The sequence below is a fragment of the Chinchilla lanigera genome, unplaced genomic scaffold, assembly GCF_000276665.1.
Source record: "Chinchilla lanigera isolate Chin_1 unplaced genomic scaffold, ChiLan1.0 scaffold00051, whole genome shotgun sequence".
Classification (NCBI taxonomy): domain Eukaryota; kingdom Metazoa; phylum Chordata; class Mammalia; order Rodentia; family Chinchillidae; genus Chinchilla; species Chinchilla lanigera.
Genome location: NW_004955452.1, coordinates 11,347,570 through 11,373,780, shown reverse-complemented (window position 1 = coordinate 11,373,780; position 26,211 = coordinate 11,347,570). Strand labels below are relative to the sequence as shown.

Sequence of the window (26,211 nt, the reverse complement as noted above, 5' to 3'; positions counted from 1 at the left end):
CTTCCTTGTGCATTGTGGGGAGTTCAGCAGCACCCTAGGCTCTACCTATCACACTCCAGTAGCAACCCCTCCCCGCAAGTTATGATAACCAAAAATGTCTCCAAACATTAAAAATGCCTGCTGGCAGTCAGAATCCACCCCTTTCAGGAAAGCTGGCCTAGAGAAGTTCCACTTAGCCTTCTGGGTTCAGCTAAAATGCCACCCTTTCTGGGCACTTTTTTCTTCCTTGATCTGCCATGCATAATTGCTTTGTACTCCACACTGCAGGGGTCAGCTCCTGGCATGCTTCATGTCCTTGGCCAAGTCACTTCACATCTCTAAGCCTCCGATTGTCATCCGTAACATAGGGAGAATATGATACTCCTGGGAAGGATATGGTAAGGGCTAGGAAGTCTTGATCAAAAGTGCCTAGTACTGGATGTGGCACAGTAGCCCTGAAGTGGTTTTTAAATAACACAGGCCGTAGAGTAATACAGTATAAAAGTTAAAATCCCCCCAGGTCCACTTCATGGATAAACATGACTATAAGAAATATATAGTTGTACGTAATTTTCATGGCATGTATGTGTATTGACATCTTTTTTTTAACCCATGCTAAACACCTGGAAGAAGCCTACTTTGGGGAGCACAGAGCAAAGGGGAGAGAGAGGACTCATCTCTGAAGGGGTTTGGGGCTTCTCAACCAGTACTCATTGAGCCTGGGACTACGCTAAGAGTTTTTCTTGGATTACCTCATTTAATCTTCACAGCACTATTCCTGGGTAGTGTCGTTACTTACTCCTTTTGTAGATGAGGAAACAGGCTCAGGGGAATGTGGTAACTTGTTTGGCCACCGAGCTGGTAAATGGCAGGGTTAGAATTGAGGGCAGGCTAGCTGGGTCACATATACCTCTGCCCTGCTTCTGAGGACTAGAAAATTATCTCCACCCTCCCTACCTGACTCTGTATTGGAGTACTCAGCACAGGACCAGACTACGGGCCAGTCTGTTATGCCAGCTGACGCCTGAAGGGTAAGTGGCTAGAATGTCATCCCGGTCAGGCGTGGCATCCGGCTCTGGCCATCTCAGGTTCCTAACCCCCAGAGAAGGGATCCAGTTCATCTCAGCCACCCCCTCCAGGGCTCATGTGACCACTGGAGCTTTCCCAAAGCCTCCTTCATGCCAGCAGATAGGTCCTGAATGGGAGCCCTCACAAGCTGGGCACAGTGAGCCGGAGCAGCCAGGGCAGCCCCATAAGGAAAAAGCAGGCTGGGGACAGAGTTCAGGTCTTGGCTCTGGCTCCCTCCAGCAGAGTGGAGGGCCTGGCCTCCTCTGTGTCCATTCTCTAGTCTGAGAACTGGAAGGAAGAACAGAATGCCTGCTTTCTGTGTAGAAAGGGAGAGAAAGTTGCTGCCCGTCCCAAGAAATGCCAGGTGCTGAGGTACTTATTCTGGTACTTAAACAGGGCAGCAGGGTTATCTATGTCCCGGGGCAGTGGCCTCTGCTGTCTTTCCCAAAAGAGGGCAGAGTTTATGTGTAACCACAGCCACCATGGGCAAGGTTGGCTTGGGGTCAAAGCCAGGCCTGGCTGTGGATATCTATCTCCCTCTTCGTAGGCATCTGGGCAGCCACATAGGACAGCTCAGCCAGGCTGAGCACAGGCCACCATAGAGATACTTAGGGTTGAAGTTGGGGACTGCAAAATGCTTGTTTTATAGAAATAAAAGGATCTGGTGACCAAAAATGACAACAGAATAACAACTCTGAAAAATAAAGTGTTTTGAGCGCTTACTATATGCCAGAGGTACTGTGTTAGGGGCCCTTCATCCTCACAACGGTCCTTTTTCCTTTTCCTGCACCCTGAATAGAACAAGGATCAGCGCCATTCCCCAGAGGAAGACTCTGAGGCCAAGAGATTCTGGAACTTGGCTGAGATCTCACTCCAGTAGGAGGAAGGCTGGGGTCCAGCCTGGCTTTGACCCAGAACTCCTGTTCCTCTCTAGCACTCTCACCCACCCCAGGGAGCCTCTGCATGAGCAGGGGCCGCAGAAACCATCAGGGCCAGCCTCCCCCACTTTGTAGGTGGGGAAACTGGCTTGCCAAGGAGGGACTAGAGCTCACGTCCCACTCAGTCTGGCTGCTTCAGAAGCATCATTAGCTGTCTTGACCTTGAGCTCTGACTAGACCCTGAGGGTGGGTGTGGAGGATTTGCAGGCAGGTTCCATCTTGGATTCAGAGATTCATTTGGTCATTTCTTCCATCACTACTGAGGGCTCCTGTGCCTCCTGAGGGCCAGTGCTATGTCAGGTCCAGAACAGCGGCAGGAGACCTTGCCCTGCCTTGGTTCTGGGAGATAGGCCTCGGAACCTATAGGTGGCTGAAACTGAGGCTTGTTCAGGTGGGCAGAGTCCTGAAGGACATGTGTGTGCTTCCAGCCAGGGAGCTGAGGTTGAGAGGGTTGTGGGCAGAGGGCCAAGCTGTCCACAGCCAGCAAGGCCTGGTTCAGACAGTGCAATGACAACATCCAGTCCTTTGGCAAATAGGTGCTCGCTCTCTCTGTCCCACTGACTGTCTGTCTTTCCTATCTCCTCTATCTCCATCTTTCTCATTTAATCCTCACAGCCACCGTATAAGGTGCGTCTCATTGCAACCATTTTACAAATGAGGAAAGTGAAGTTCAAAACCTGTGTCTAAGACCACACAGCCGCTACTTGTCAGTGAAGCTGGAGCTTGCACTTGGGTTATCAGTCTGACCAGGGCCTGGCCTGGTGGTGTGAGCACAAGTTCAGATGGGTTGCTGTGGATGGAGAGGAGGTTGGGGGGAAGGTAAGAGTGAAGCAGACCCATAAAGAAGGATAAAATGGAGTCTTTTATAGGTAAATGGATGCAACTTGAGACCATACTCATAAGCGAAATAAACCAGACCCATCTGTGTACATATCGTATTGTCTCACTACGGTGAGAAAATGAACAAGTAAATAAGACCTGAAAGATACAATAGATATTGTGAATTGGGAAGAAACTGTTCAAAAAAAAAGATAACCTGTGATGGGGAAAGGGGAAAGGAAGGAAGGAAAATAGGAGAAAATATATGTATACACAAGATAGTTAAGATTGTTACACAGCTAGTTTCTCATAGTTCATTAAAAAGAAAATTTTGTGCTAATATGGTGTAGACAAGATACTGTGTCTAAATCTTCTACTCTGAATAACTACTAGGAACACAGTAGGCAATGTAACTGCCCTAGTAGCCCATTTTGAAACTCAGTTTCACTGTTACATTTATCTTTTTTTTTCTTGTCTCTAAAATAAAAAATTTTTTAAAAGGAGAAAAGAATGAAACAGAGAGGCTTACCCAGTTCAGGAAGGCCCTTGAACATGCGCATGGACACGCATGCGCACACTCTAGGAGCTCGTGGCTGGTCCTGAAGATGCAGGGTTACTAATAGCAGGTATGAACTACAGGGCATGACCTGTTGGGCCTGCACCCTGGGGTAGGGGGGTGGCTCAGTAGGCTGTGGAGTCCCTGGAGCAGGGGAGCAGCTAGGTGTTGTCTGGGGCTGTGTGGCGTTAAAGGGCACAGGTGAGGATTGGCCTTAGAGGTACAGAAACCAGAGAAGATCTCATGTCTTTTAGGAGCATCGGGAGCATCAGGACCTCTGCATAAGGATGAGGGACTGGGGGTAAGAAGGAGGGAAGCAAATCTCCTTTGCCACGGGAAGATTTCTGGCATGCTTGGGTGGGAGAGGGGAAGAGAGAGCAGTGTGACCAGGTGCGGAGGAGAGGGGAGGCCCCAAGTACCTCCTGTGTGCCACCATACTGGGTCCTTTCACGGTGGTATCTCAGGAGTCCTCATCACAACCCTGGGAGGGCTCTTGCCTGTATTTTCCTAGTAGGGATCTCCCAGGTAGACCCTGGGAGAGGAAGAAGTGATTTGTTCAGTCATAGAGCCAGGATTCAAACCCAAGATTGCTGACTCCAAAGTTTGTGCTGTCTCCACGGAGAGGAGAGGTCCCTGAAGCCAGAGGAGAAATGGTTTCTACTGTGGCTTTGTGTCCTGAGCTGGTAGCGCGGGAGTCCCAGCCTTGGCCTTTGGGCCATTTGAGTACTGGCTTGCTGTGCTTCTGCTACTAGTTGCTGCCTCAATTCTGGCCTCTCCAAGCCAATGGGAGTCCCAGAGCCTGGCAACTGATGGATTTGTGTGACTGTGCCCCGTCTACCACAGGTGTGTTCCTCTGCAGACCCCTTAGCCTTCCCTGCCCCACCTCTGATGGGCCCCTGCCAGCCCTCCCTCCCCGAGCCCAGCTAGCCCAAGCCGGCCTTTCCACCTTGAGGCTCCACCCACCCGCCACATACCTGGCTCAGCCAGGCCTGACTGCCCCCACTCCCTGCACACACTAAGCTCGTCCCTGCCTAACCAGCCTTCTCTTCTCTTCTGGAAGGAGCGCTGTCACCCATCCTCCCACTCCTTCCAGAAACAAGCTCTGTCCTGGAAGCTCCCCAGTTTGGCAGCCCTGTTACGTATATAATTATGATGATAATGATGACAACTTAGATTAACTGACTCACCCAGTGCATCATGTGAAGTCAGGAATTAAGACATTTAGTGGAACAGCGCTCGACAGCCCAGGTGCTGTTGCAGCCCCACTTTACGGGTAGGGAGAGGGTGTGGCAAACACATCTAAGTGGTAACAGCTGCACGGGATCCTAGGCGGGCCTCTGTGTGTACCCATTTCTCCCTTGAGATTCACCCATTTGAATTTCTACCTCTACAGTGACCTGCAAACTCTTTAGGGCAGGAACCACGTCCCCAACCTGAGAGTAGCCAGCACAAAACCTGACACGGTGTGTGCTCCAAAGTTATTGCTGTATTGAGTTGAATTAGAGGAACAAAGACCAAGAGGTTTCAAAGCCGGATTTGGGGAGTCACTCAGAAGCTCGCCTGCTTTGTGCTCACTGTGTGAGCTTAGGAAAGCTGTGCAGCCTTTCTGATCCTCAATTTCTCCGGGAAAATCCTCACCTAATAGTGAGAAGTAGGTGATGAGATGACTGTGAAATTCAAACCTGAGCCACACCCACCTCCAGCCCCTCTGGGCCCGAGCCTCTGCTGTGGTCAGGGTCACAGTATCTTTCCTCTGGGTTGGTTCTGACTCTTGGGAATTTGTCAACAGGTTCCCATTTCCTGTCTGAGCTGTCAGCTGGGAGTAAACGTTCCAGTTTATTCTCTACTGACAATCTGTATGGCCGTGGGCCAGTCGGTCCCTCTCCTTGGACTTCTGTTTCCTGTGCTGGCAATTATAAGAGCGAGGCCAGATGGTCCCTCCGCCCCTTCCTCCTCTTGCCGTCCGAGAAGGCAGGGAGGGCCACCTGGACACAGCGCGGAGCAAGGACATGAAAAAGTGACTGAGGATCCTCACATGGGACACAGGGACCACTCCATGTCCTAAAGCACCCAGGGTGTGCTGCCAGGCTCTGTGCCCCAGGAGGCTGGGCATTTCCTGCTGTTATCTCATTTCACCCTTCCACCCCTATGAGGCATCACCACCCATTTTGCAGATGAGGGACTGTGGCACAGACTGGCTAGGTGACCTCCTGGGCTAATGGACACGCAGCTAATGGGTAGGTGGCAGAGCCAGCCTCCGAAGGTCTATCTGAGTCCAGGCTTACAGGACACCTGTGGGGTGGGGGTGACATGGAGCTCAGATGCTTGCCCTGCGGGCTGGAGGGTTCAGTTTTCCTGAGTCACGTGAGCCCCCTGGGGAGCGCCGCCTTTGGAGGGTCCTCTCCCCTCTCACCCTTTCAGAGGGGAGCTCAGACCCAGCCCAGCCTTCTCTCAAGGCAGCTTCTTCCTACAAAAGCTGCAGGCAGGTCTGTGCCAAGCCTTCTCCTTGTCCTTGGCACTGAGAATGGGTCCTGCCCTCAGAAGCCCACAGGAAAGTGGGGGAGATCAACAGGTAACCTTACAGCTAAAACGCGGTGTGTACAGAAGGGTGCCGGGGACAGGGCCTTGTATGTGCCAAACAGTGTCTGACAACAGTTTAAGGAGTTGGGGATATGGATTGGTGGGGGCAGTGGGGGGGGTTGGCCTGGGTCATAAGAGATGAGTGTAAATCCTGAAGCTGGGGGGAAAAGGTACGCATGAGTCTGCTATACAGAGGGCACTGCGTGTGCAAAGGCCTGGCGGAGACCAGTGCAAGATGCTCTGTGCTGTCCCAGAGAACTTTCTGGAGCACTGGGAAGTTGTCTGTCCCCTCTGTGACACGGTGGCCACTAGTCCCATGTGGCTATTGAGCTCTTGAAATGAGGCCAGTGCAATGAAGGGACTAAATTTTCAACTTTATTTCATTCTACTTCATTGCTGCCTACTTTGTGGGATAACACAGGTCTGGACCAACAGGTAAGGCTGGGGAAGGTTGGGGCTGCTGGGAAAGGCTTTGACTGCTGTCCTAAGGCCTCACGCCCTTATTCCCAGACACAGCGGAATTCCTGCTGAGACGCACAGGGGTTGAGAACAGCATGGACGAATGTGTCACCCTGCCGTGTGAGCTCTTGGGGCAGCAAGGAGAGTTCAGAGGTGGGGAGCTGGGTGAGGAAAGCCTGGGGGCCCAGTCCCAAACAGAAGCAATGAAAAGGGGGCAGTCGGTGTGGAGAGGAGGGAACGATTCCAGAGCAAACCTGGTGGCCAGTGGGGCCGGTTTGGGGGTGGCAGGTCCGTCAAGCATGACTCCCAGGTGTCAGGCTGGGATGGTGTGGGCGTGTGCCCTTCACTGAGGTGGGCAGCGTCGCTCTTCAGTGAGGAGGGGCAGGGCCTGACACCATCCCAGGGTTCACTGGGGTGTCTGCGTCCCTGTCTGACTCCCTCTCCCCATTGCTGACACAGCACGCGCAGGGCCGGAGGAGGCCTGGGCACATACAGGCTGCAGAATGTGAATGCGTGTTGTGTTGCTCCTGGTCCGGGAGATAGGGGCAGGCCAGCTCTCTGTGTTCCCGACTCCAGCGTCAGGGAGGAATTTGTCCACAGGGTCTGAACGATGCAAGGAACATGGCCTCTGTGGCTGTTTCTCAGAAGTGCTGAAGAACTGCTTTGGTGGCAGGACTGTACAGGGACCTATCTCTCCCCATATCCATCTTCCTCTCTCCCTCTTTCACTTCCTCCCCCTGCCCCTCTCTCTGACTCACTCCGTCTCTCCCTCTCTTTTTTGTCCGTTTTCTTTTCCCCTTGGAGAACCAGCTTCCTATACATCACTGTGTCCAGGGCTGGTATAGCTGCCCCACAGTCCTTGGAAATCCAGATTTCTTCTTCCTTCTGCTCTTCTGGTTTGAGTTTATGACTTCCATCTTTATAGTTGCCTCATGGCCTGAGGTGGCTGCTGGAGTTCCAGCCATTATGTCTGTGCAAGCACTCTTCTCTCATAAAACATGCAGCTCTCATTTTAATATCTTACCCCTGATTTCATGGGTAGCTCCTCCTCATTCCCCAGCTGTCATCTTTTGTGTTACCTCCAAGAAACCTTCTTGAGTACCCTATCTAAAGTTGTCCCCTCATCCAATACTGCTTGATTTTTTTCTAGAGCAGAGAGCATCTTGGTAATCACCTGACAATGTGATTATTTTTCTTTTTTATTGCCTGTCTTCTAAACTAACCTGAGGAGGGGCTGGGGATTTAGCTCAGTGGCACAGCACCTGCCTGGCAAGCGCAAGATCGTGAGCTTGATTCCCAGTACCAGAAAAAATAAAAATAGAAATAAAAAATAAAAAATAAACTAACCTGAGGGAAGAGCCCAGTGGGCAGGGACTGTATGTGTGTTGCTCTCTGCCAAGACCTCAGTGCTTCAGCAGTGCTTGGTACATAGTAGTTGGTCAATAAATAGTTATTAAATGAATAAGCGATAGTAAGCAAAGATAATTTTGTTTTCTGCATTCTTTCCATGTTATCATGACAATTTTCCCATGTTGCCGGTCTGTTAAATTAGTTGAACCAGATGTTTGCTGAGGATCCTCTGTGGTCTGCTAAGACAAATGAGTGGGAGGGAAGGGAAAATAAATCCATAACTCAGCTTCCCTGGGACCGCTCAGCCCAAGCTGGTTGGGGACTTCAACCCCTGCTCAGAGGCTGTTTCCATGGCAATTCATTCACCTGGCAGACTTCCTGGAGCCCCAGCTCAGCGCCAGGTGGCTGCTGGGTATAGGACCTAGAAGGAGGGAGAAGTAGGGACCCCCCGAGAGGACTCATGTGCTAATATGGGGAGGGAGGAGGGACAGACAGGAGGACAACTGGCTAGGATCCAATGGCTGCAGCTCAGTAAGTGCAGACAGCTGGGCCCTGTGCTGGGGAACACCCACCGCATCCCATTCATTTATTTGACAAATAATGATTGAGGCCCTGCCATATGTTATGCACCGTTTGGGGCACTAGGGAAGCAGCAGGGAACCAGCCAGATGAGATTCCTGCCTACGTGAAGCTCGCAGTCCAGTGAGTGGGATGAGCAGTAAACATGCAGGCAAGGGAACGCTTCAGGTCATCGCAGGCAGTGGGAGGGGCTGTGAAGACCGTGACACCAGGAGTGTGACGGAGGTGACCATGGGCTGGTCAGACAAGACTCTGAAGAGGTGGCGTCTGAGTTCAGTGAATGATACAAAGGAGTCACCATGACAGTATGACAGAGAAAGGCGCCAGCCAGAGAAACCAGCAAGTGCAGAGTCGTGAGGTTGGGCAAGGTCAGGGTGATGGAGGAACAGGAGGAAGCCCGCTTTGGGTGGGCAGGAGTGAAAAGACAAGGTGGTGCAGACAGAAGTGGGACCAGCGGGGAGGGAGGGAGGCCCAGGACTGAAGCAGGTGCCAAAACACAGTCAACATAAATATTTAATACAATCGTTCCTCAATCAAAAGTAATGCAAAAACTCCGTAAGGAACAAAATATCCAATTTTTAAATAAGGCCAATATTACTAGCGGTGCCCTGTGACGCCATATTGGATCCTGAAACAAAGAAATCAGTAATACAGACTGTTTTTATTTTGAATGGCAATGTCTTGTCTGTTGGGGATTTGTTGTTGTTGATCGTTATAGGTGTCACTGTTGTAAGAAGGAAGACATGTTACCTGGCTTCAAAACCATGGTTTCCAAGCTGGGTAGGGTAGCGCACATCTGTCATCCCGGCACTCAGGGCGGGGGTGGGGGGTATCATGGTTTCCAGAGCCAGATGTCTGTGTTTCCATTCTGGCTTTACACTTACATGCTTGGCTCTGTGGTTTGAAGCCAGTTTGTTTGTTTTGCTTTTTACCTTTCTATGCCTTTTTTTTTTTTTTGGTCTTTTTGAGACAAGGTTTCACTGTGCAGCTCAGGCTGGCCTTGAACTCCTTTTGTAGCCCAGGCTGGCCTCGAACTCCAGGCAATCCTCCTGCCTGAGCCTCCTGAGGACTGGGATTACAGGCGTGCACCACCACGCCCGACCTCGCTGTGCCTTTTGCTCCGTCTGAAAATGAGGATAACCATAGTGCCTGCCTTAGAGTTGCTGAGACGCTCCACTGATTTAGTACAAGCAAAGGGTTGAGAGCAACGCTGAGCCCTCAGCAAGGGCTTAGACTGTGGGTAGTTAGTGTGCAGCTAGTGGGCTCTGGTTCAGCCTTGATTTCTGTCGAAGGTCTGAGCACAGAACCGGTGCTCAGCAGGGGCAGGACCCTGATAATGTGTAGGTGGAGGCTGCCCCCAGTCAGGGAGACCAGAAGCTCCCAAGCCAGCCAGAGAAGAGGCTGAAATGAAAGATGGGGACGGATTCTGGGGATATTTTGGAGACAGACTCTATAGAATTTGGTGGTTGAACTGTAGGAGTGTCTTGGGGCTGACCAAGCAGGGAGGAGGTCAGGATAACACCCGAGGCGGGCAGGGCTGGGCTTTCCATCGCCACAGAAAGCCGGCGTCCCCATGCCTCGCCCCTGTGTGTGTTCCAGAGGGAGCTGAAGGAGCAGCTTCAGGCCCTTCAGGACAGTGAGCGGGAGCACACTGAGGCACTGCAGCTGCTCAAGCGACAGCTCGCGGAGACTAAGGTGAGCCTGGCCTGGCTTGGGGAAGGGCTGGCAGAGATGGGCGGGACCTCGGTCCAGAAAGGGTCCTGGCTTCTAGTGGCCCAACGGGGCAAGAGAGGGGAGGCAGGGCCAAGGGTGGAGCGTCTGTCAAAATAAGTGGGCAGGACCCACCTCAAGGGAACTAAGAGCAGGTGTCTATATTAGGGATAGGGCCACCCCTCCCTTGCCACTTTGGGTGAAAGTTGACATGAGACCAGGGATTCCCAGGAGCCTCCGGTATCCTGAAGGGCTGGGAGAATTTAGCCCTTATTAAACACACCCTTAAGGAACCATCCCTGTGCGTGTCCCCTCCAAGCCAGCCCTGCTCACCCCTCTTCTCTTGGGCTGAGGCCATAGATATATTGACCAGAAAAAACAGCAAAGCCCTGAAGTCTCTGGCTGCAGTGGTTCGCACGGGGGTTTCTCAAGCAGAGAGGAAGAACGTAGATCCTGCCCACGCTGCAGCCACTGACTGTATTTTTTGGGTCCCAGTCTTTGCATCTATACAGCGGGGCCTCTGCAGGGCTCAGTTCAGCGTTTCAGAGCTGGAAGAAGCCTGGCAGAGCCCTCTCAACCCTCCCTCGGCAGCTCCTCCCTAGGAACTCAGCACAGTGACATGTAGGGTCTTTCAGGCTGGCTCTGATCCCTGTGCAGCTGGAACTGTGCAGCTGGAGGCAGCCTTGGGAACACCCAGGCCTCCAGAGGTCACCCCGGGGCCTGAAGAGGCCGTCAGAAACCTAGATCCGTGCCCCAGCAGGGCCATCAATCCACTGTGGAGTCCCAGACAGGACGTGACAAACTTTCCTCAGAGAACATTCCAGAGGGTCTCAGGGAAGGACCCTCAGTAGAAACAATCACAGCACTGCGATCTCACTGCTTTGCACAGCCTCAGTTTCCCCATGTGTCTGCTTCCTCTGTACCTCTCCAGTGCTAGGAAGCAAACGGAAGCTTCTCTCTGGCTTAGCGGGAATCTGAGGGTCTGTTTCTCCCTCCTCTGGCAGCATTCTTGTCTCATCTCCCTTCACCATTGTTTTTCTCCACTGACCTCTTCCCCCGATTTCCTGTCCATCTGTCTGCCTCTGGGGGGTCCTGTGGGGCGCCCCCCAGCCCCCCAGCCTGCTTCCTGTCTGGACTAGGGTATTTATACAAGAAATGCCTATGAAGCCTTTGAGGTCATATTTCACCTGGTGCCTGACTCACTTTCTTGTGGCGCCTGTCCCTCCAATGGCCTAGCCTGGGGGTCTGTCTGATCTCCCTCCTCAGGCCCTGTGTTTTCCTTGGTTGGCCCTGGGGGTGACACATTCTTGGCAGGGTGCAGCCTCCCCAGGCCCTGTGTATTCCAGGGGATGTGGTGGGCTGGGCTGGAGGCGGCTTTTCCAGCCAAAGCACCAAAAGGAGTGTGGGGGTGGTGGCTCTGTCCTCTAAAGCACTAAAGAAACTGAGGCATTGCCGTTGAGCTGAACCTTTCCCTGTGCTGAGAACTGTGTTTCCCCACACATTGTTTCACCAAAGCCACAGAATGTCACCTGCATGACAGCAAGACTTGCAAAACCTAGCACAGAGTCACACACACAGTAAGCAGTTGTAGAGCAAATGAATGAAAAGGAAAATAAAAAGCCCTTGGGAGTAGGAGCTGTTGTTATCCCAATTTCATCAGCAAGGAAGCTGAAACAGAGAGGTTGAGACACCAGCCCGAAGCCTCACAGCTAGTAAGTGGAAATTGGGAGCGTCCCATCTAGTTTTTTCAGAGCCCAAGGCATTTTCCAGCCTCACACCAGGGTGTCCCCTGGAGGATCTATGGCTTTGTGGAGCAAGCTGGATGGAGAACCCATCAGGGACATGTTCAGGAGCCCCAGGATGGCTCTTTCTCTGATGTGCCACTCTGAGATGCTTTCTCCCTGCCTCCCCCCACTTCTCTACCCATCTTCTGTCGTGGGGACACTTGACTCCCCAGCCTGGAAAGAAAACAGAGCCTGTGCCCTGCTTTGTGAAGCCATCGAGCAAGATCTCCCCTCCTTTACCACTCAAGGAGCTCCTGACTCCCAGCCCTGTGGCAGGCCCTGTGATGGGGACCAGGCACAGGACTAAGGAAAATGTCATTCCTACCCACCAGGATCTCATCCACTAGCTAGAGAGATATGACATGGAGGACCATGTATTAAGAATGTTTACAAAAGGCTCTGGGACCGTCTAGCTCCCTGTTAAGAAGGTATCTTAACCTTAACAAGTTAAAGAAGGTATCTCAGAGAAAGTAGCTCTCAAGCTAGGTCTTGCAGGATAAGTAGGAGTTTGCCTCCTATTTATAAATAAAGGGTGAGGAGGAATTGGTCTCAGGAATTGATAAAATTGCAAAGTATTGATAAGTTAGGATCCACTTCTGAAGGGCTTTGACTCCTAGGCTAAGGAATTTGGCATTTTACTATCATCAAAGAGCCAAGAAAGTTTCGTAGACACAGGGTGGGCTATGACACCGTTGGCACTTTAGAAGGGTCACCGCAGCAATGAGTTTGCGGACAAGGCTGTGGACCAAATGAGTTGGAGGGACCTGGGGGAGCCCAGGGGGATGTGTTGGGGAGGTAGTTGGAAAATGATGTGGCAGTCAGGAGCCATGCAAACCCTTCTGATGGACTTGGAAGCCATGCTCAGAACAGTAGGTATGGAGGAGGAGGGAGGGCCTGAGGATGAGATAGGAAGGAGCTGGCCTATGGTAGCAGTGGAGGAGCAACCAGAGATGAGAGGCTCACCTGGCCTTTCAGTCAGCAGTACAGGCTGATGGTCCAAGCTGCTGCAGGAGCCACACCAGGGAGCGGTGGGATTGGGGGCCTTGGGGGCAGCTCTAGAGAGCGTGGGGTGGAGGGACAGGGCAGACGCCATCCTTCCATCTGCAACGGGCTGCCACAGGGCTCCGCAGGGTGAGGAGCTCAGAGAGGGCCCTGCAGCCTGGCCCTCCATCCCAGCCTGTCTTCCGCCCCCCTTTGTCTGCCCAGCACACTGGGTGGGCATGCGCAAGGAGGTTGGCCTACCGCCAGCCTTCTTCCTGGAGGCCAGCAGCTGAGCAGGAGGGAAGAGGCCCTAATTGAACCTCTGTGAAGCTTCCCACAGAGTCCTGGGCACTGAGCACAGTGGGGTCTCTGACTCCGTGAACTGCCAGCCTGCATCCCACAAAGTGAAACTGCAGAGACAGGCCCCACATGCCACAGTATCCTGTGTCTCTGGTGTCGCCTGACTCTGCCTTTCCTTAGGCTGTTCCCTCTGCCCGCTCCCCCGCCCCAGCTGATGCCATGCCCATCCTCAGGCCCAGCTCAGAAGTCTTTTCTCCATGAGGACTCCCAGGATGCACCCGTTAGTATTGATCCCTTTGCTTTAACCAAGCCTTCTCCACACCTGAAACCTGGTCACTGGGTGGACGAACATCCCTTGCTTCAACTTCACCACTCCTCTGCCATTTTACCTCTTTTACAGATAGGGAAATTGAAATTCATAAAGCGTAGGCCGCTGAGATTGCTCCCAGCTAGCGATCAGAGCTAGGACTCTTCCCCAGGCTGCCGGGTACGAAACCTGTGCCTGCCCCTCCTCCAAGCCCTCCTGGGCCTCGCAGTGCCCACTGGGCAGAGGACCGTGCAAGTCTATGTTTACTTTCCCTGTGCTGAGAACTGTGTTTCCCCACACATTGTTTCACCAAAGCCACAGAATGTCACCTGCATGACAGCAAGACTTGCAAAACCTAGGCCTTATGCTTTAGTTCTTGTTCTTTAGCTGTGGGATCTTAGGAGGGGCAGGAAAGGCAAGTGACCACCAGTGTCCCATTGCCTTTTATGAAGCTCTCTGACCTCCATGATCTCCTTGTCATCTCCTGCCGGGGACCTGCTCAAGACCCCCCACTGCCTGTATGAGGGTTATGGCGAAGGATGAAATAAGAGACAGAGACAATTTAATGTGTAAAAGGGGGCCGGGAGGTCAGTGCCTCAGGATGGGCAAAGACAAAGACGCTGCAAGCTTGCCACTGTTTACTGAGCACATACGCACATTTTTCAGAGGGGGGAGTGTGCTTTTCCTGGAACAGGATGGTGATTGCTGTGGGCTAGTAAAAAGAATAAAGCATTCTTACAAGGAAGAAACAAGGATTAATAAGGAAACTTTTTTCCCCAAGCAAAAGTTGTATGACAGCTACTAACTACATTGCTTTAAAGATCCTCGTCATCCTCAGCAAGTCCTTATCTTGTCCTGTGTGCATCAGGGTTCTGTGCGTCTTCCTGCCGTGACAGAGCTTCTGCATTCCTCTAGGCTTATAGGGCAAACGCACCCGTCTCCGACCTCTGAGTCCCCCCTTGTTACAGATTCTGGTCCCTGACAATCTCCCCTAAAGCACCACAGATGAGGCTTAAAAACAAAGAGGTCTGTATATCCCAGACTGGCTGTAGCATTTCTCCCTGCCCCGCCTCTCCCACCCCCGTGCCAGGAATCTGGGCAGCATCCTCGGCTCTAACCTCCACAACCGTGAAGGGCCACACAGAACTCTGTGCTGTCCCGGCCATGCCAGTCCTTTCACTCACCAAGCCTGTGCATGTGCCATCCCCACCGGGCTTGCCCTCCTACCCTTTCCCACTGTGTGCCAAGCCTCTCGGTCTCCTCCTTTCCCTGTGGGATCACCCCAATGCTCCCCTGCCATAACCCCTGATGACTGTCCCTCACAGTCTTCCACCAAGAGCTTGCGGACCACCATTGGTGAGGCCTTTGAGCGGCTGCACCGGCTGCTACGCGAGCGGCAGAAAGCCATGCTGGAGGAACTAGAGGCAGACACGGCACGCACGCTGACCGACATCGAGCAGAAGGTGCAGCGCTACAGCCAGCAGCTGCGCAAGGTACAGGAGGGTGCCCAGATCCTGCAGGAGCGGCTGGCTGAGACTGACCGGCACACCTTCCTGGCTGGGGTGGCTTCGCTGTCTGAGCGGTAAGTGCCGCCTGCTAGGGGCCTTCCCAAAGTGACCAGCTCCTCCCAGGTAGTGGGGGAGGAAGTGTGAGGTAGTGGGGTGGAGGCAGATGGGGCTGTCAGCAAGAATCCATTTACTCACATCTTTATCAATCTTTTGTGGGGCGTCTGCTATGTGCCACAGCTTGGGCTGATGCCTTATGTAGTTGTATTGATCTATATACAATACATTCTGTCTACATTATAATGAACAAGTAATATTTAGTAATATATAGTATATTACTTATGTTACTTACATTATACATCTGTAACACGTCATATGTTACTTATACTAATGGTGATACTATGTTATTCTATAAAGGCTTTGTATTATCTTAATTCTGTGAGCCCCTTTGTAGGCAGTGATCACTGTCGTCCCTGTTTCACACATGTAGAAACTGAAGTTCAGAGAAGCTAGATCATTTGACTTAGATCCCTCAGTGAGGTGGAGCCGGAACTCAAGCTCAAGTTGCTCTACCCCAAAACCACCCTTAATAACACCGGTCGCTAACATCATGCATTGGGTGTTGGCCCTAAGCCAAGCTAAGTATTTGGTATGCTATGCCATGTAATCTTTATACCAACTGTAGAAGGCAGCTGCTAACGTGGTACCCATCTTAAAGACTAGAAAACAGAGAGTAACAACTAGAGATGTTGAAAATGGCATAAGCAGACACTTGCACCTGAATCCTGCAGCTTCTCACTGCAGGGTCCCAGAATTGGAGCAGGAATCCAGTCCCTGGTACAACCTTCTCTTCTGCTGTCCTTCCAGGCTTAAAGGAAAAATCCATGAGACCAACCTGACGTACGAAGACTTCCCAACCTCCAAGTATACGGGTCCTCTGCAGTACACCATCTGGAAGTCCCTGTTCCAGGACATCCACCCAGGTGAGGCCCTGCCCATCGCTTCCTGAGAGGTCCTGGGAGAGCCATGGATTATCCTGGTGGACCCAGGTGGGCACTTCCAGCCCGGCCCATCTCTCTACCCTAAAGATAGCAGGGGCCAGGGCAAGGAGTGAGCAGAGTGCCTTGCTGAGCACTTGCTATACCCCCGGGCTTTGCTGGGCACCCACACAATTGCCCGGCTGAGTAAATCCTCACAGGCCCCCATGAGGCCAGCTCCACAATATACCGTTCCCCAGGTAGAGGTACAGATGCTCCTCCACTGACAATAAGGGTGCATCTCGATAAACCATTGTAAGGTGAAAATATCCCTAGTCAAAAACACTTTTAACATGCCTGACCCACTGAACATCCTCGCTTAGCAACACGGGGCACTATATTTTGTTTCCCCTCATGACTGTGTGTCTCACCATGATGCCCAGCAATGTTGCAGAGTATCACACCCTATCTGGGCATCCCTAGGAGAAGACCAAAGTTCAGAACTCTAGATACAGTTTCTACTGAATGTATGTCACTCTACCCCCATTATACTTGAAAAATCGAAAGTTGAACGCGTACTGAGGCCCTGGGCACATCATTGCTTCGTTCTAAACCCGCAGTACAGGCGGAGCACCTTCCCCATACCAGGTACTGTTCTAGGTGCTGAAATTGAGTGGTGATCAAAATAGGCAAAACCCCGTACCCTGCAGATCTTATATCCCAGGGTGTGAGAAAGTGAACAAATGAATGTTTAAAAAAAAGTACATAACATATTAGATACTGATAAAGAATAAGAAAAGAAGCCCAAGGAAGTTAAATTAGGATAGAGATTTTAGATAGGGGGTCCAGATAGAAGACCTCAGGAAGAAGGAAGCGTTAGAGACTGGAAGAAAGGCGGGTAAGCCATGTAGGTATCAGCAGCAGGTACGGGAGGCGGAGGCTTGCCTGACATGTTCAAGGACAGGAAAGGCAGTCAGGTGGCTTGGACTGGGGTGCATGAGGGAGATTGGAGGACAGAAGCAATGTGGGTACTTTGAATTCTATCTTGAGACCAAAGCCATTGGAGAATTTGGGGCAATGACATAACATGAACCAGTTTAAGGTTTTAAAGAATCCCTCTGGCTACCGGGATATGGTTAAACTGAAGAAGGTAAAGGATGGAGGCGGCAACTGCATAACCATAGTGGCTGAGGCGGGTGAGAGGTGGTCATAGTTAGGAAGTATTTTGAAGGGAGAGCCAACAGGATTGGGTCTCAGGTGTGAGGGATGGAAGGTAAGGAAGACTAGAGGGTTCTGGCTACAGCAGTGGGAAGCATGGAGTTGGAGCGAGTGTGTGAGGCACTGAGGCATTTCTGCTGATGTTAGAGAGGCTGTTGGAACGAAGTATGCAGCCTGGGAAAATGGTCAGGGCTGGTGTCATCAGCACAAGCACAGCAGCTAGTGGGCCTGGATGGGTCATCTGGGCAGTGGGGGTGAAAGAGGAGAGAGAGGGCCACTCTGGCATTTGGAGCCAAAAGCACTCTAAAAGTCAGGAACAGGCAGAGGACCCAACCAGGAAGACCGAGGAGCAGCCAGTGAGGCAGGAGGGCAGCTCCGGCGTCCTGGAAGCCAAGTGGAGGGCGGCATTTCCGGAGGGACGGTGCTTCACGGTGGCAAAGGCAGCAGAGCCAAGTGTGGCCCATTCTCCAGGACTAGCAATAGGGAGGTCATTGGTGACCTTGACAAGGGCTGTTTTGCTGGAGCGATGGGGGTAAGGGCCTGATTGGAGCCATCTTAGGAGGGGAGACAGTAGGTGGAGATGACACTTAGAAGGGAAGGAGAGAGGTGGGGCAGCAGCTGCTTTTGCAAGAGAGGAGAAATGAGGGCCTACTGGGTGACAGGAGAGTTGCCAGAAGGGTAGACTCAAGGTGGAGAGAGTCACTGGAGCCTTGGCTTTGGCTGCCTCCCGCAGCGGGATCTGCTGCCTGGCTGAGGCCGACAGTCCTGGAGCCCAGAGAAGGTGGACTCTGTGGGCACTGGGCAGAGGGGACAGAGGCGGGCGCTGGTGGGGCCTGTCTCTGACCTTTTCCGGCTGAGATGGGGAGTAGGTAATGGGAGGTCTGCATGGAGAGGGAAGGACTAAACAGGTCTCTCGTAGGGTTAGCACACCCTGGGATTCAGAGGTCAGTGCCCTCCCAAGCCGCATGGCCCGCAAGGGGAGATCCAAGTCTTCAGACAGCGGGGAGCGCTGTGTATGCTGGAGTCAGCGCATGTCCTTGAGAAGCAAGACAGGAGTGTCGAAGGGAATGCTTCCTAAGAAGCACCACTATTATCATCCCCACTTTTTCAGATGCAGAAACTGAGGCCCTGAGCTGTTAGGAACTTGTCTAGGGTCACAATTTGGAAATGGTGCAGCCAAGATTAAAACTCTAAAGTCAAACCCCAGAGCCCGTGCCCCTGCACACTAAGCTAACTGGCCGTTCCCTGGTCTTACACGTGTCAACTGGGGTCTGTGGGGGAGATGGAGGCTCAGAACAGCTCACTCGTTTCCTAAGGTCACACAGGTTCAGATTTCTACCTGTATGGATCATCCCTTTGCTCTCTGTGACCAGTAAAAATCCTTTGGAGCACCTTCAGGCGTCAGGGGGGGCAGAAAAGCAACCAGACTCCAGCAGTCCAGTGGGACAAGGCCTATGACGAGGCACTGACAGGTGCCACGGAAGCCCAGCAGGGACAACGGGAGAAGAGGGGCAAGGGTCAGAACAGGTGTTTGGACTGGGCGCTGAAGGCTGAGGGGTGTGGGGGCCTGTGGCATCGTGACCCCAGAATACTGAGGACCTGGGAGGATGGCCAGGCGCAGGACAGTCACTGCATGGGGTGAATGCTGGACCCAGAGCTGGGGCTCCCCTGTAGGTGACTGGGGCCCCACTAGATGTGTCGCTACTGATTTCACAGATGGGGAGGAGCTCCTTCGTGCTCTCACACGTCGCTCTGTGCCCTTGTTCGCACAGAAGCCGTGGGGAGCAAGGGGGGGGCCATTTTCTAGCGGACTGGATGGTGCTCCTGAGTGTCCTCTGGGCTGGGGCTCACTCTCTACTCCTGGCCTCAGAGGGATGTCACATGGGGCTCAGGAGGGTGAGGGCCCGGGTGGGAAATGGCATTACCCAAGGGAGGCAAGAATTCCAACACCCCATTCTCTCCTCAGCTCCAGGGGAGCCCCTCAGGTAGATGGTCTAGGGGGCACTCTTAGCCTCAGCACCCACTGCCCCATCGCTATCACAGCTCAGAGAGGCCCTGGGCAGCTCAGCACGGCCCTCGGCTTCTCACTCTTCCCTCTGTCCCACCCAGCCACGATGAACCATCTTTAGGCCTTAGGTGAGCCACGTTCCCCTCCTCCATGGTTTTGCTGTGTTGTTCCCTTTCCCTGGAGCCCTCCACACTGTCCTTGGTCTCTGATGATCAACTTCTGTCCTCTTGCACATGTTACTGTTTAGACTCCTCCTCTGAGAAGCCTTCCTGGATTTCTCCCAGCAGTTCTGGACCTTCCTGGTTTCAGTTCTGTCAGTGTCTGTGTAGCTGTCTCTGTCTGGAGTGTGAACTCCGAGGGCTTAGAGGCTGAGTCTGGTCCATCCCCTGCAGCCAGCACAGTCAGTGTTCATTAGGGAATAAAAAGAATGAGTCCTAGCCCCAGGGCTGCTGCTAGGACAGTGCCCAGCGTAGAGCAGGTGCACAGTGAACACTGAATGAAGAAACTTGTGGCTCTGTCTCGGACAGTCCCCTTCCCTGGGACAAAGGGGATGCCGTGTTCCTCTTCACCTCGCTCACAGCGCAGCAGCGAGATGGCACATTGCTGACGGCCCATCAGCGGGGTTTCTCGGCCTTAGCACAATGACTGTGAGGCCTTGTTGTGGGCACCTCCCTGCACATGGTAGGATGCTGGGCAGCATGCCTGCGCACTATCCAGTGTGCTTGGTGGTCCTAGTAGCGAGTGTCTCTGCGCACTGCTAGTTGTCCCTTGGAAAGCAAAAGTGCTTGAGTTGAGAACCACTGCCCCAGAGAACTCTGCCCACAGAAGGGCTGAGGGAGCCGCAGTGTGGTCCTGAGCGTCCTGCTCAGCCCAGAGGCCCCTGGGACTTCAAAGAACAGTGACCCTGTTTTCTGGGCCCCTTCCTTTGTCTGTGGGGCCTGTGAAGTCACTCTGGCTTCCCTGCCAACCCCAGAGCCCTTTATGTGCAAGCGGGAGGGGCGCCCCCAGGGACTGGGCTGTGGATTCTAGCAGCTTCCTGCCTGCCCCTCCCCTAGAGCTCGGGCTTCCTACTGGGTCCCCCGAGAACCCCCTGTGGCACCTGTCACTGCCCTGTTCTGGAGCATCCTCTCTCGACCACCACCCACCCCTGCTGTGCTCCTCCTCCTGCCCCACTTCTGCCTGCTGGACCTGCCAGCCCCAGCCTCCAGGCACGAGCCTCCCCTGGGCCAGGCAGCCATTGTCCCAAGGACACCAGACACTGCTCCTCTCACCACCCCACCTCCTCCCCTGGGCTGCCCACTCCCTCCCCTGCTCACCTGTACCCAATCACTTTGAGTCCCAGCGTGTTACTGCCTAACCGTGTGACCCACGGCAAAGTACCCCCTTTCCTCATCCCTAGAAGAGGGGTAGTTGCGTTTATTTTCCATGGTAAGTGTAAGAATTAAATTATTCCTTGGTGATCATAATCCTATAACTTAGTAAGTATTTGGTGCTTATTTGTTAGCACTGCAGTGACTCCTCAGATGGTTCCTCTGGCTTGCTGAGCAGGCTTTCTGGGGCCAAGTGAGAGAAAGAACAGGAGGTGAAAAGACCACAACCTACATTCCAACTCGGTTTTCACTGCGAGTGGCAACTTGAATAAGCCACTTATCTACCTCAAGGAGCCTTAGTTTTCTCTTCTGTAAAATGGGTACAGTGATATGTACCCTAGGGCTGCACTGTATTCCCAGGAGCTAAGGGATATGAAGATTTCTGCAATGCCTGCCCTATGCAGTCGAGGGCCTGAAGAGGTGGGAGCCCCAGATTTTTTAAATGCCTGGCTAGAGAAAAGAGTAAACATGTTTCCATCCCACCAACCCTGGCCCCTTATTCTTGAGAACAAAGAAACACAGGCCACTGGCAGCCAAGCAGCGGTGCTAGGCTGTGTCCTGGGAGAGCTTTCTCTGGTGCTTGGGTGGTAGTTGATAGGGGCTGGGAAACACTTCCTGCTACCTCCACAGTGGCTGACCCTTCCTGACGGCCTTCGCACCTGGGCCTCAGAGAGGCTTCATTCCTGGAGACCAGGCAGTCGCCTCACACTGGCATTTTGTGTTTCCAAATTCAAAGTTTCACAACCTAGAAATGAGCTCTGCCCTGTAAAATAGAGGTGACAGGTGTTCTGCCACCTCTCCAGAGGGTAAAGAACAGATGGGAAATCTGCCAGCCCATCCCAGGGGGCAGAAGGTTGCCACACCCCCTTCCGGTCTCACTCTAGTTACTCCTGCCCACCTCAGGAAGGTGGAGGAAAGCCAGGGACAGGATAATGGTGAGATGGGAGGCCCTGACCCAGCCTCACCCTTTGGGCTGTGAGAGCTTCCTTAGAGTCAGTCCACAGCCCCTGCCTATCCCACCCCTGAGGAAGCAGGCCCCACCCTCGTCCACCCCTTCAATTGCAGTAGGTACTTGGTAGGGTCAGGATTTCCCCCGCCCTGCAGTCTCCTCTCCCACACACCTAGCCTCAGAGCCACGGGAGAGCCCTCTTGGCTGTCCTCCCAGTCATCAGTGTCTCAGGAGGGGTCCACGTTGCGCTGCGTAGGCTTAAGAGTCTGAGGCTGAGTTCTCATGCATGCTTGCCAGATTTCTGTCCCTTCTGCCCTGAGCCTGGGTTTTTGCCTGGTGCAGGTCTCAAATCATCCCGGGCACCTAGAATACGAAGCCCAGGTCCCCACCCGAAGCCCACCACCCTGGTGTTCGGAACTACTGCTGCTCTCACCCCTCTGCTGCACACACATACCACTGTGGGGGCCGGAGTGGGTAGCTCCATCTGTATCTAATTAGTTCCTTCCCTGGCTCTCCCAGCCACACACACCGTTCCACCTCCTCTGGACACACCCCTCTGTGGGGATTCCCCACATTCCACAGGGCAGGAGCCTTCTGGTTCCACCTGCTGCCCGGTGGCCTGTCGGGCTGGAGACAAAACCTTCATCCACTGATTCACTGTCTTTCTTCACCTGGCTCCCTTCTTCTGTGTCCCTGGATAGAGACTTGTGCTGCCATTGACCTTTGTGTTCCCAGAGGTCATCGTATCCACACTGCCCTCTGAGCTCTAAGAGCACTAAGAAGAGCACACAGGGCAGAACTAAATTTACTCCTGACAGAGACCATGGAAGGAGCTTGACACGTGTCAGCAGTCAGCTTGTTAGTGGATGTAGGAACAGAAGCACAGTCAGGGCCTGGCTGTGGTTCCCTGTTGGACAGTCGCCATCGCTGTCATTTTATTTCTCTGCACACACACAGCCTGTGGAAGTACGTGAGGTAGGGAGTACTGCTCTGGCCAAGTGCCATCAGGTCCCTGCTGCACTAGATAAGGGGACTGGATGGGAAGTCCTTCACCCTGAGGAACTGGTGTCCCCATTCCCTCCACCCACGCACCCACCCACTTTCCCTTCCCTCTGTCTTGATCTAGCCTAGAAATGACCATCCAGACTAAGAGGAGCCCAGATTCCCTCTGCTGCTCTGGCTGGCTATCAGCACCCTCAGAAGAAAGAATAAACAAAGGTCTTGACAGAAGTTCATGAGATGTTGAGGTCAGACCTGCTAAGCCGGTATAGCCAGCCCAGAGGCAGGTGACCCAGCCAGTACCACCTGCCCAACCCAAACGGGGTCAGCCTAATTTGCTGAGCATTTCCACAAGGCTGCGCCGGGCCAGGCTCTGTGCTGGGCACTGGAAAAACAGGAGAAAGCCGAGGTGACCAGTATCCAACCCTTGCCCTTCTGGTAGGAAGGGATCAGAGGTAGGCACAGGAGACAGGCACCTGCCTGGCAAGCACAAGGCTCTGAGTTTGATTCCTGATACCAAAAAAAAACAAAAAAGAAAATTGCTGATGGGCTGGGGATGAACAGTCACTCACCACGCAGGAACATCCTGTGCGTTTCGTTCAGGGTCTTTAGCATCCCTGGATCCCACTGTCAGGAGGCAACACAGACACTTTCACAAACTTCCAGGTTTCTCTCTAGGGAGCAGTAATATTTGGGTGATCTTTAAACTCCTCCCCCAGCTCTGAAATTCTCTCCTTCTAGTCCTCACATGTTAATTCTACAAATGTTGGTGGAGTGCCCTGTTTGTGCCTTGTCCTGGACCTCAGCCATGGCGCCTCCTTCCCTGCAGCCTAATGTAAAGCTGGAAGGACATTAGCCATTTCCCTTCTGCTTTACAGAGAAAGATGTGAGGCCCAGCGTGCACAGGTTGTATTGAGGGTCCCACAGTGGGTCAGTTGTCTCCCTGGGCCGCACCAGAACCCTGTCCTCAGCAAAGAACTGAAAAGTGGCTTGAGAGCCTTGTTTCCACTGATCATCTCTCTCTCTTCCACCCCCGCCTAGTACCAGCTGCGCTGACCCTGGACCCAGGCACTGCCCACCAGCGCCTGATCCTTTCTGATGACTGCACCATTGTGGCCTATGGGAACCTACACCCACAGCCGCTGCAGGACTCACCAAAGCGCTTTGACGTGGAGGTGTCAGTGCTGGGCTCTGAAGCCTTCAGCAGTGGCGTCCATTACTGGGAGGTGGTAGTGGCAGAGAAGACCCAGTGGGTGATCGGGCTGGCGCATGAGGCTGCAAGCCGCAAGGGCAGCATCCAGATCCAGCCCAGCCGTGGCTTCTACTGCATCGTTATGCATGATGGTAACCAGTACAGTGCCTGCACAGAGCCCTGGACACGGCTCAACGTCCGTGACAAGCTGGACAAGGTGGGTGTCTTCCTGGACTATGACCAGGGCTTGCTTATCTTCTACAATGCTGATGACATGTCCTGGCTCTACACCTTCCGTGAGAAGTTCCCAGGCAAGCTCTGCTCCTACTTCAGCCCCGGCCAGAGCCATGCCAATGGCAAGAATGTCCAGCCATTGCGGATCAACACAGTCCGCATCTAGTCTCGGCCAAGGGCCCACAGCCTCCTGGGTCACTACCACCAGCAAAAGCCCAGCCCAGCAAAGGGAGGCCTGGACTCGGCCCACATCCATCACTCTGAGACCTCAGGCCAGTTGTTTACCCTTCAGCCTCCTTTGCCCTGTCTGTGACATGGAGATTGATAGAATCAGTCCGTGATTCTTAAGCTCCCTCCCAGCATTCATATTCTGTAGCTCTGACTTTGATGGGGACATGACATGAGTTCTCCTCAGGGCAACTCCTGCCCAACCTCACCCCCATCCTCTCAAGGGCAGGGGCCTACCTCCTTCTGTCTGTCCCCCTCCTGCCCAGCTGCCCTGGTCTCAGGATATGTCAGATGTGGCCAGTAGTTGACACCCTGAAAGATGCACAGAATACTCTGTGTCCATGACCTAAGACTTCACTGAGCTAGCAATGGGCCATTTTACCCTTGAACCTCCCCCCAAGCCCACAGTGGATGGGCAATAGCTGTTCCTAGAGTTGTCAGAGACCCACCCTCTCCTGCCACCCCTGTACCAAGAGTTCTTTTCCCACTGATCAGCAAGTCAGAGAGGATGCTGTGTCATGTGGAAGGCACCCAGTAGCTGAGTCCATGGTTTCTGTGTCACCATGTCACCCCTTTCCTACCCACAACCTAAGGACACCTTGGGGACTGGTGTAGAGTCCATCAACTAAAGGCATCTGTAGGACAGGCATCACTGGATGATCGAGGTCCCCAGCAGCTTTGGACAGAATCTAGCCAGCCCTGTTCAGCTGGGCCTCTGTGACCTGCTAGGCTGCAGAGAAGCTGCTGGGTGCAGTTGTTCTGATCAGGACCTGCGCTCTGGGAGGAGCCCTTGGCCAGGTCCTGCCCTCAGACTTGACATCTATCTCACTTAGGATCCTGCTGCAGAAACAAGAGCCACTTTAGCTGGCTTAATTAGACAAGGATTTATTACCAGCTCCCTGGTGACTTTCAAAATTGTTGGAAGGGCTAGAGGAGCAGAGTCTTTGCTGAATTTCCAGGAACAACTCCCAGCTGCCAGATTCATCATGCCTATTGTGACCAAGAAGGCTGCTCTCATCAGCGGGAAGCAGCTGCATCAGCAGCTACTGCCTGCAGAGCCATGCTCCCTCTGGCATCATCCATGCCAACAAGTGGATGTCCTGAGGCTTGCCTCTCTTCCACTTAACTCAGGTCCCCAAATCCCACATCCCTACAAGGGACTCTGCAGAAACAAGACAGATTCTAAACCTTGGCTGCAAGGGAGTCTGGGAAATGTAGTTTTCCTCCTTCCAGCCTCAGACGTACAAAAAGGCTTACTGGAATGTTAGCATGGGTGGTGAGCAAGCCCAGCCACATCTTTTACTACAGCATCCAACTGTGTTGTGTTCTGTGGTGTCCTGCTCTGTGGTGTTCTTGTGATTGTATTCCTGCACAGAGGTGACAGCCCAAGGTCTGAGCCTGCAAGACTGAACTAAAACATCTCCACAGCCTTGGCTTTTCTTTCCAGTGCCGGGGCCTTGGTTCTGTACTTGGGGTCTCAGAGCACAACCATCCCAACAGAGCCAGCACAGCTGAACTTGAGGGGCTCCCACTCACAACTGCCGTACACATGGGCAAGAGGAATCCTCATCTCTACCCATGCCCTCAAGTCCCAGAATCTGGGCTATCCCTGACAGTATTTTTATTTAAAAATGTTGCCCATTTTGTGAGTTATGATCAATTTGTATTAAATTAAAGTTACTGGATGCCAGTGGTCTGTTCCATTCATTCTGACAAACACAAAAACCCACCTGTCCTGTCCCAGGCAGTGTAGGTCCATTAGCACAGCCGGTCCACAAGTATCTCTGCTGGGTAAATTGCACTTAGTTCACTCTATACGGAAGGAAAAGCAAGGCCCAGAGAGAGGACAGAAAGTCTCACAGCCCACACTAGAAAGTGATAACTGAGTTCTCAAGCTGTTGGAAACTTGGGAAGACTGCCAGCCTTTTACTAGAGGAGAGCTGGGATAGCCCTGGGAAAAGACACAAGGAGCTCGCAGGACAGTAGTAAGAGCCTGGTCTCTGGAACTATGCAGACCTGAGCTTAAGTCCAGTTTCCATCAGTATGTGACTTTAGAAAACTGCCCTAGCTTCTCTGGGTCACAGTTGCCCCACATGGAGGAGTGAGGATAATACCACCAAC

The 26,211-nt window shown here is 52.9% G+C and overlaps 1 protein-coding gene across 1 annotated transcript in view; it reads left to right on the top strand.

The window, feature by feature from the left end:
• Positions 1-25,780, top strand: part of Trim62 (tripartite motif containing 62) — a 29,413-nt gene extending 3,633 nt beyond the window's left edge. Inside the window, exons 2-5 of the mRNA XM_005395108.2 lie at positions 9,928-10,023; positions 14,736-14,992; positions 15,783-15,898; positions 23,478-25,780. Coding sequence (XP_005395165.1) covers positions 9,928-10,023; positions 14,736-14,992; positions 15,783-15,898; positions 23,478-24,028 — 1,020 coding nt within the window. The 3' untranslated portion in view covers positions 24,029-25,780. The remainder of the gene's footprint in view (positions 1-9,927; positions 10,024-14,735; positions 14,993-15,782; positions 15,899-23,477) is intronic.
• Positions 25,781-26,211: the final 431 nt, after the last annotated feature.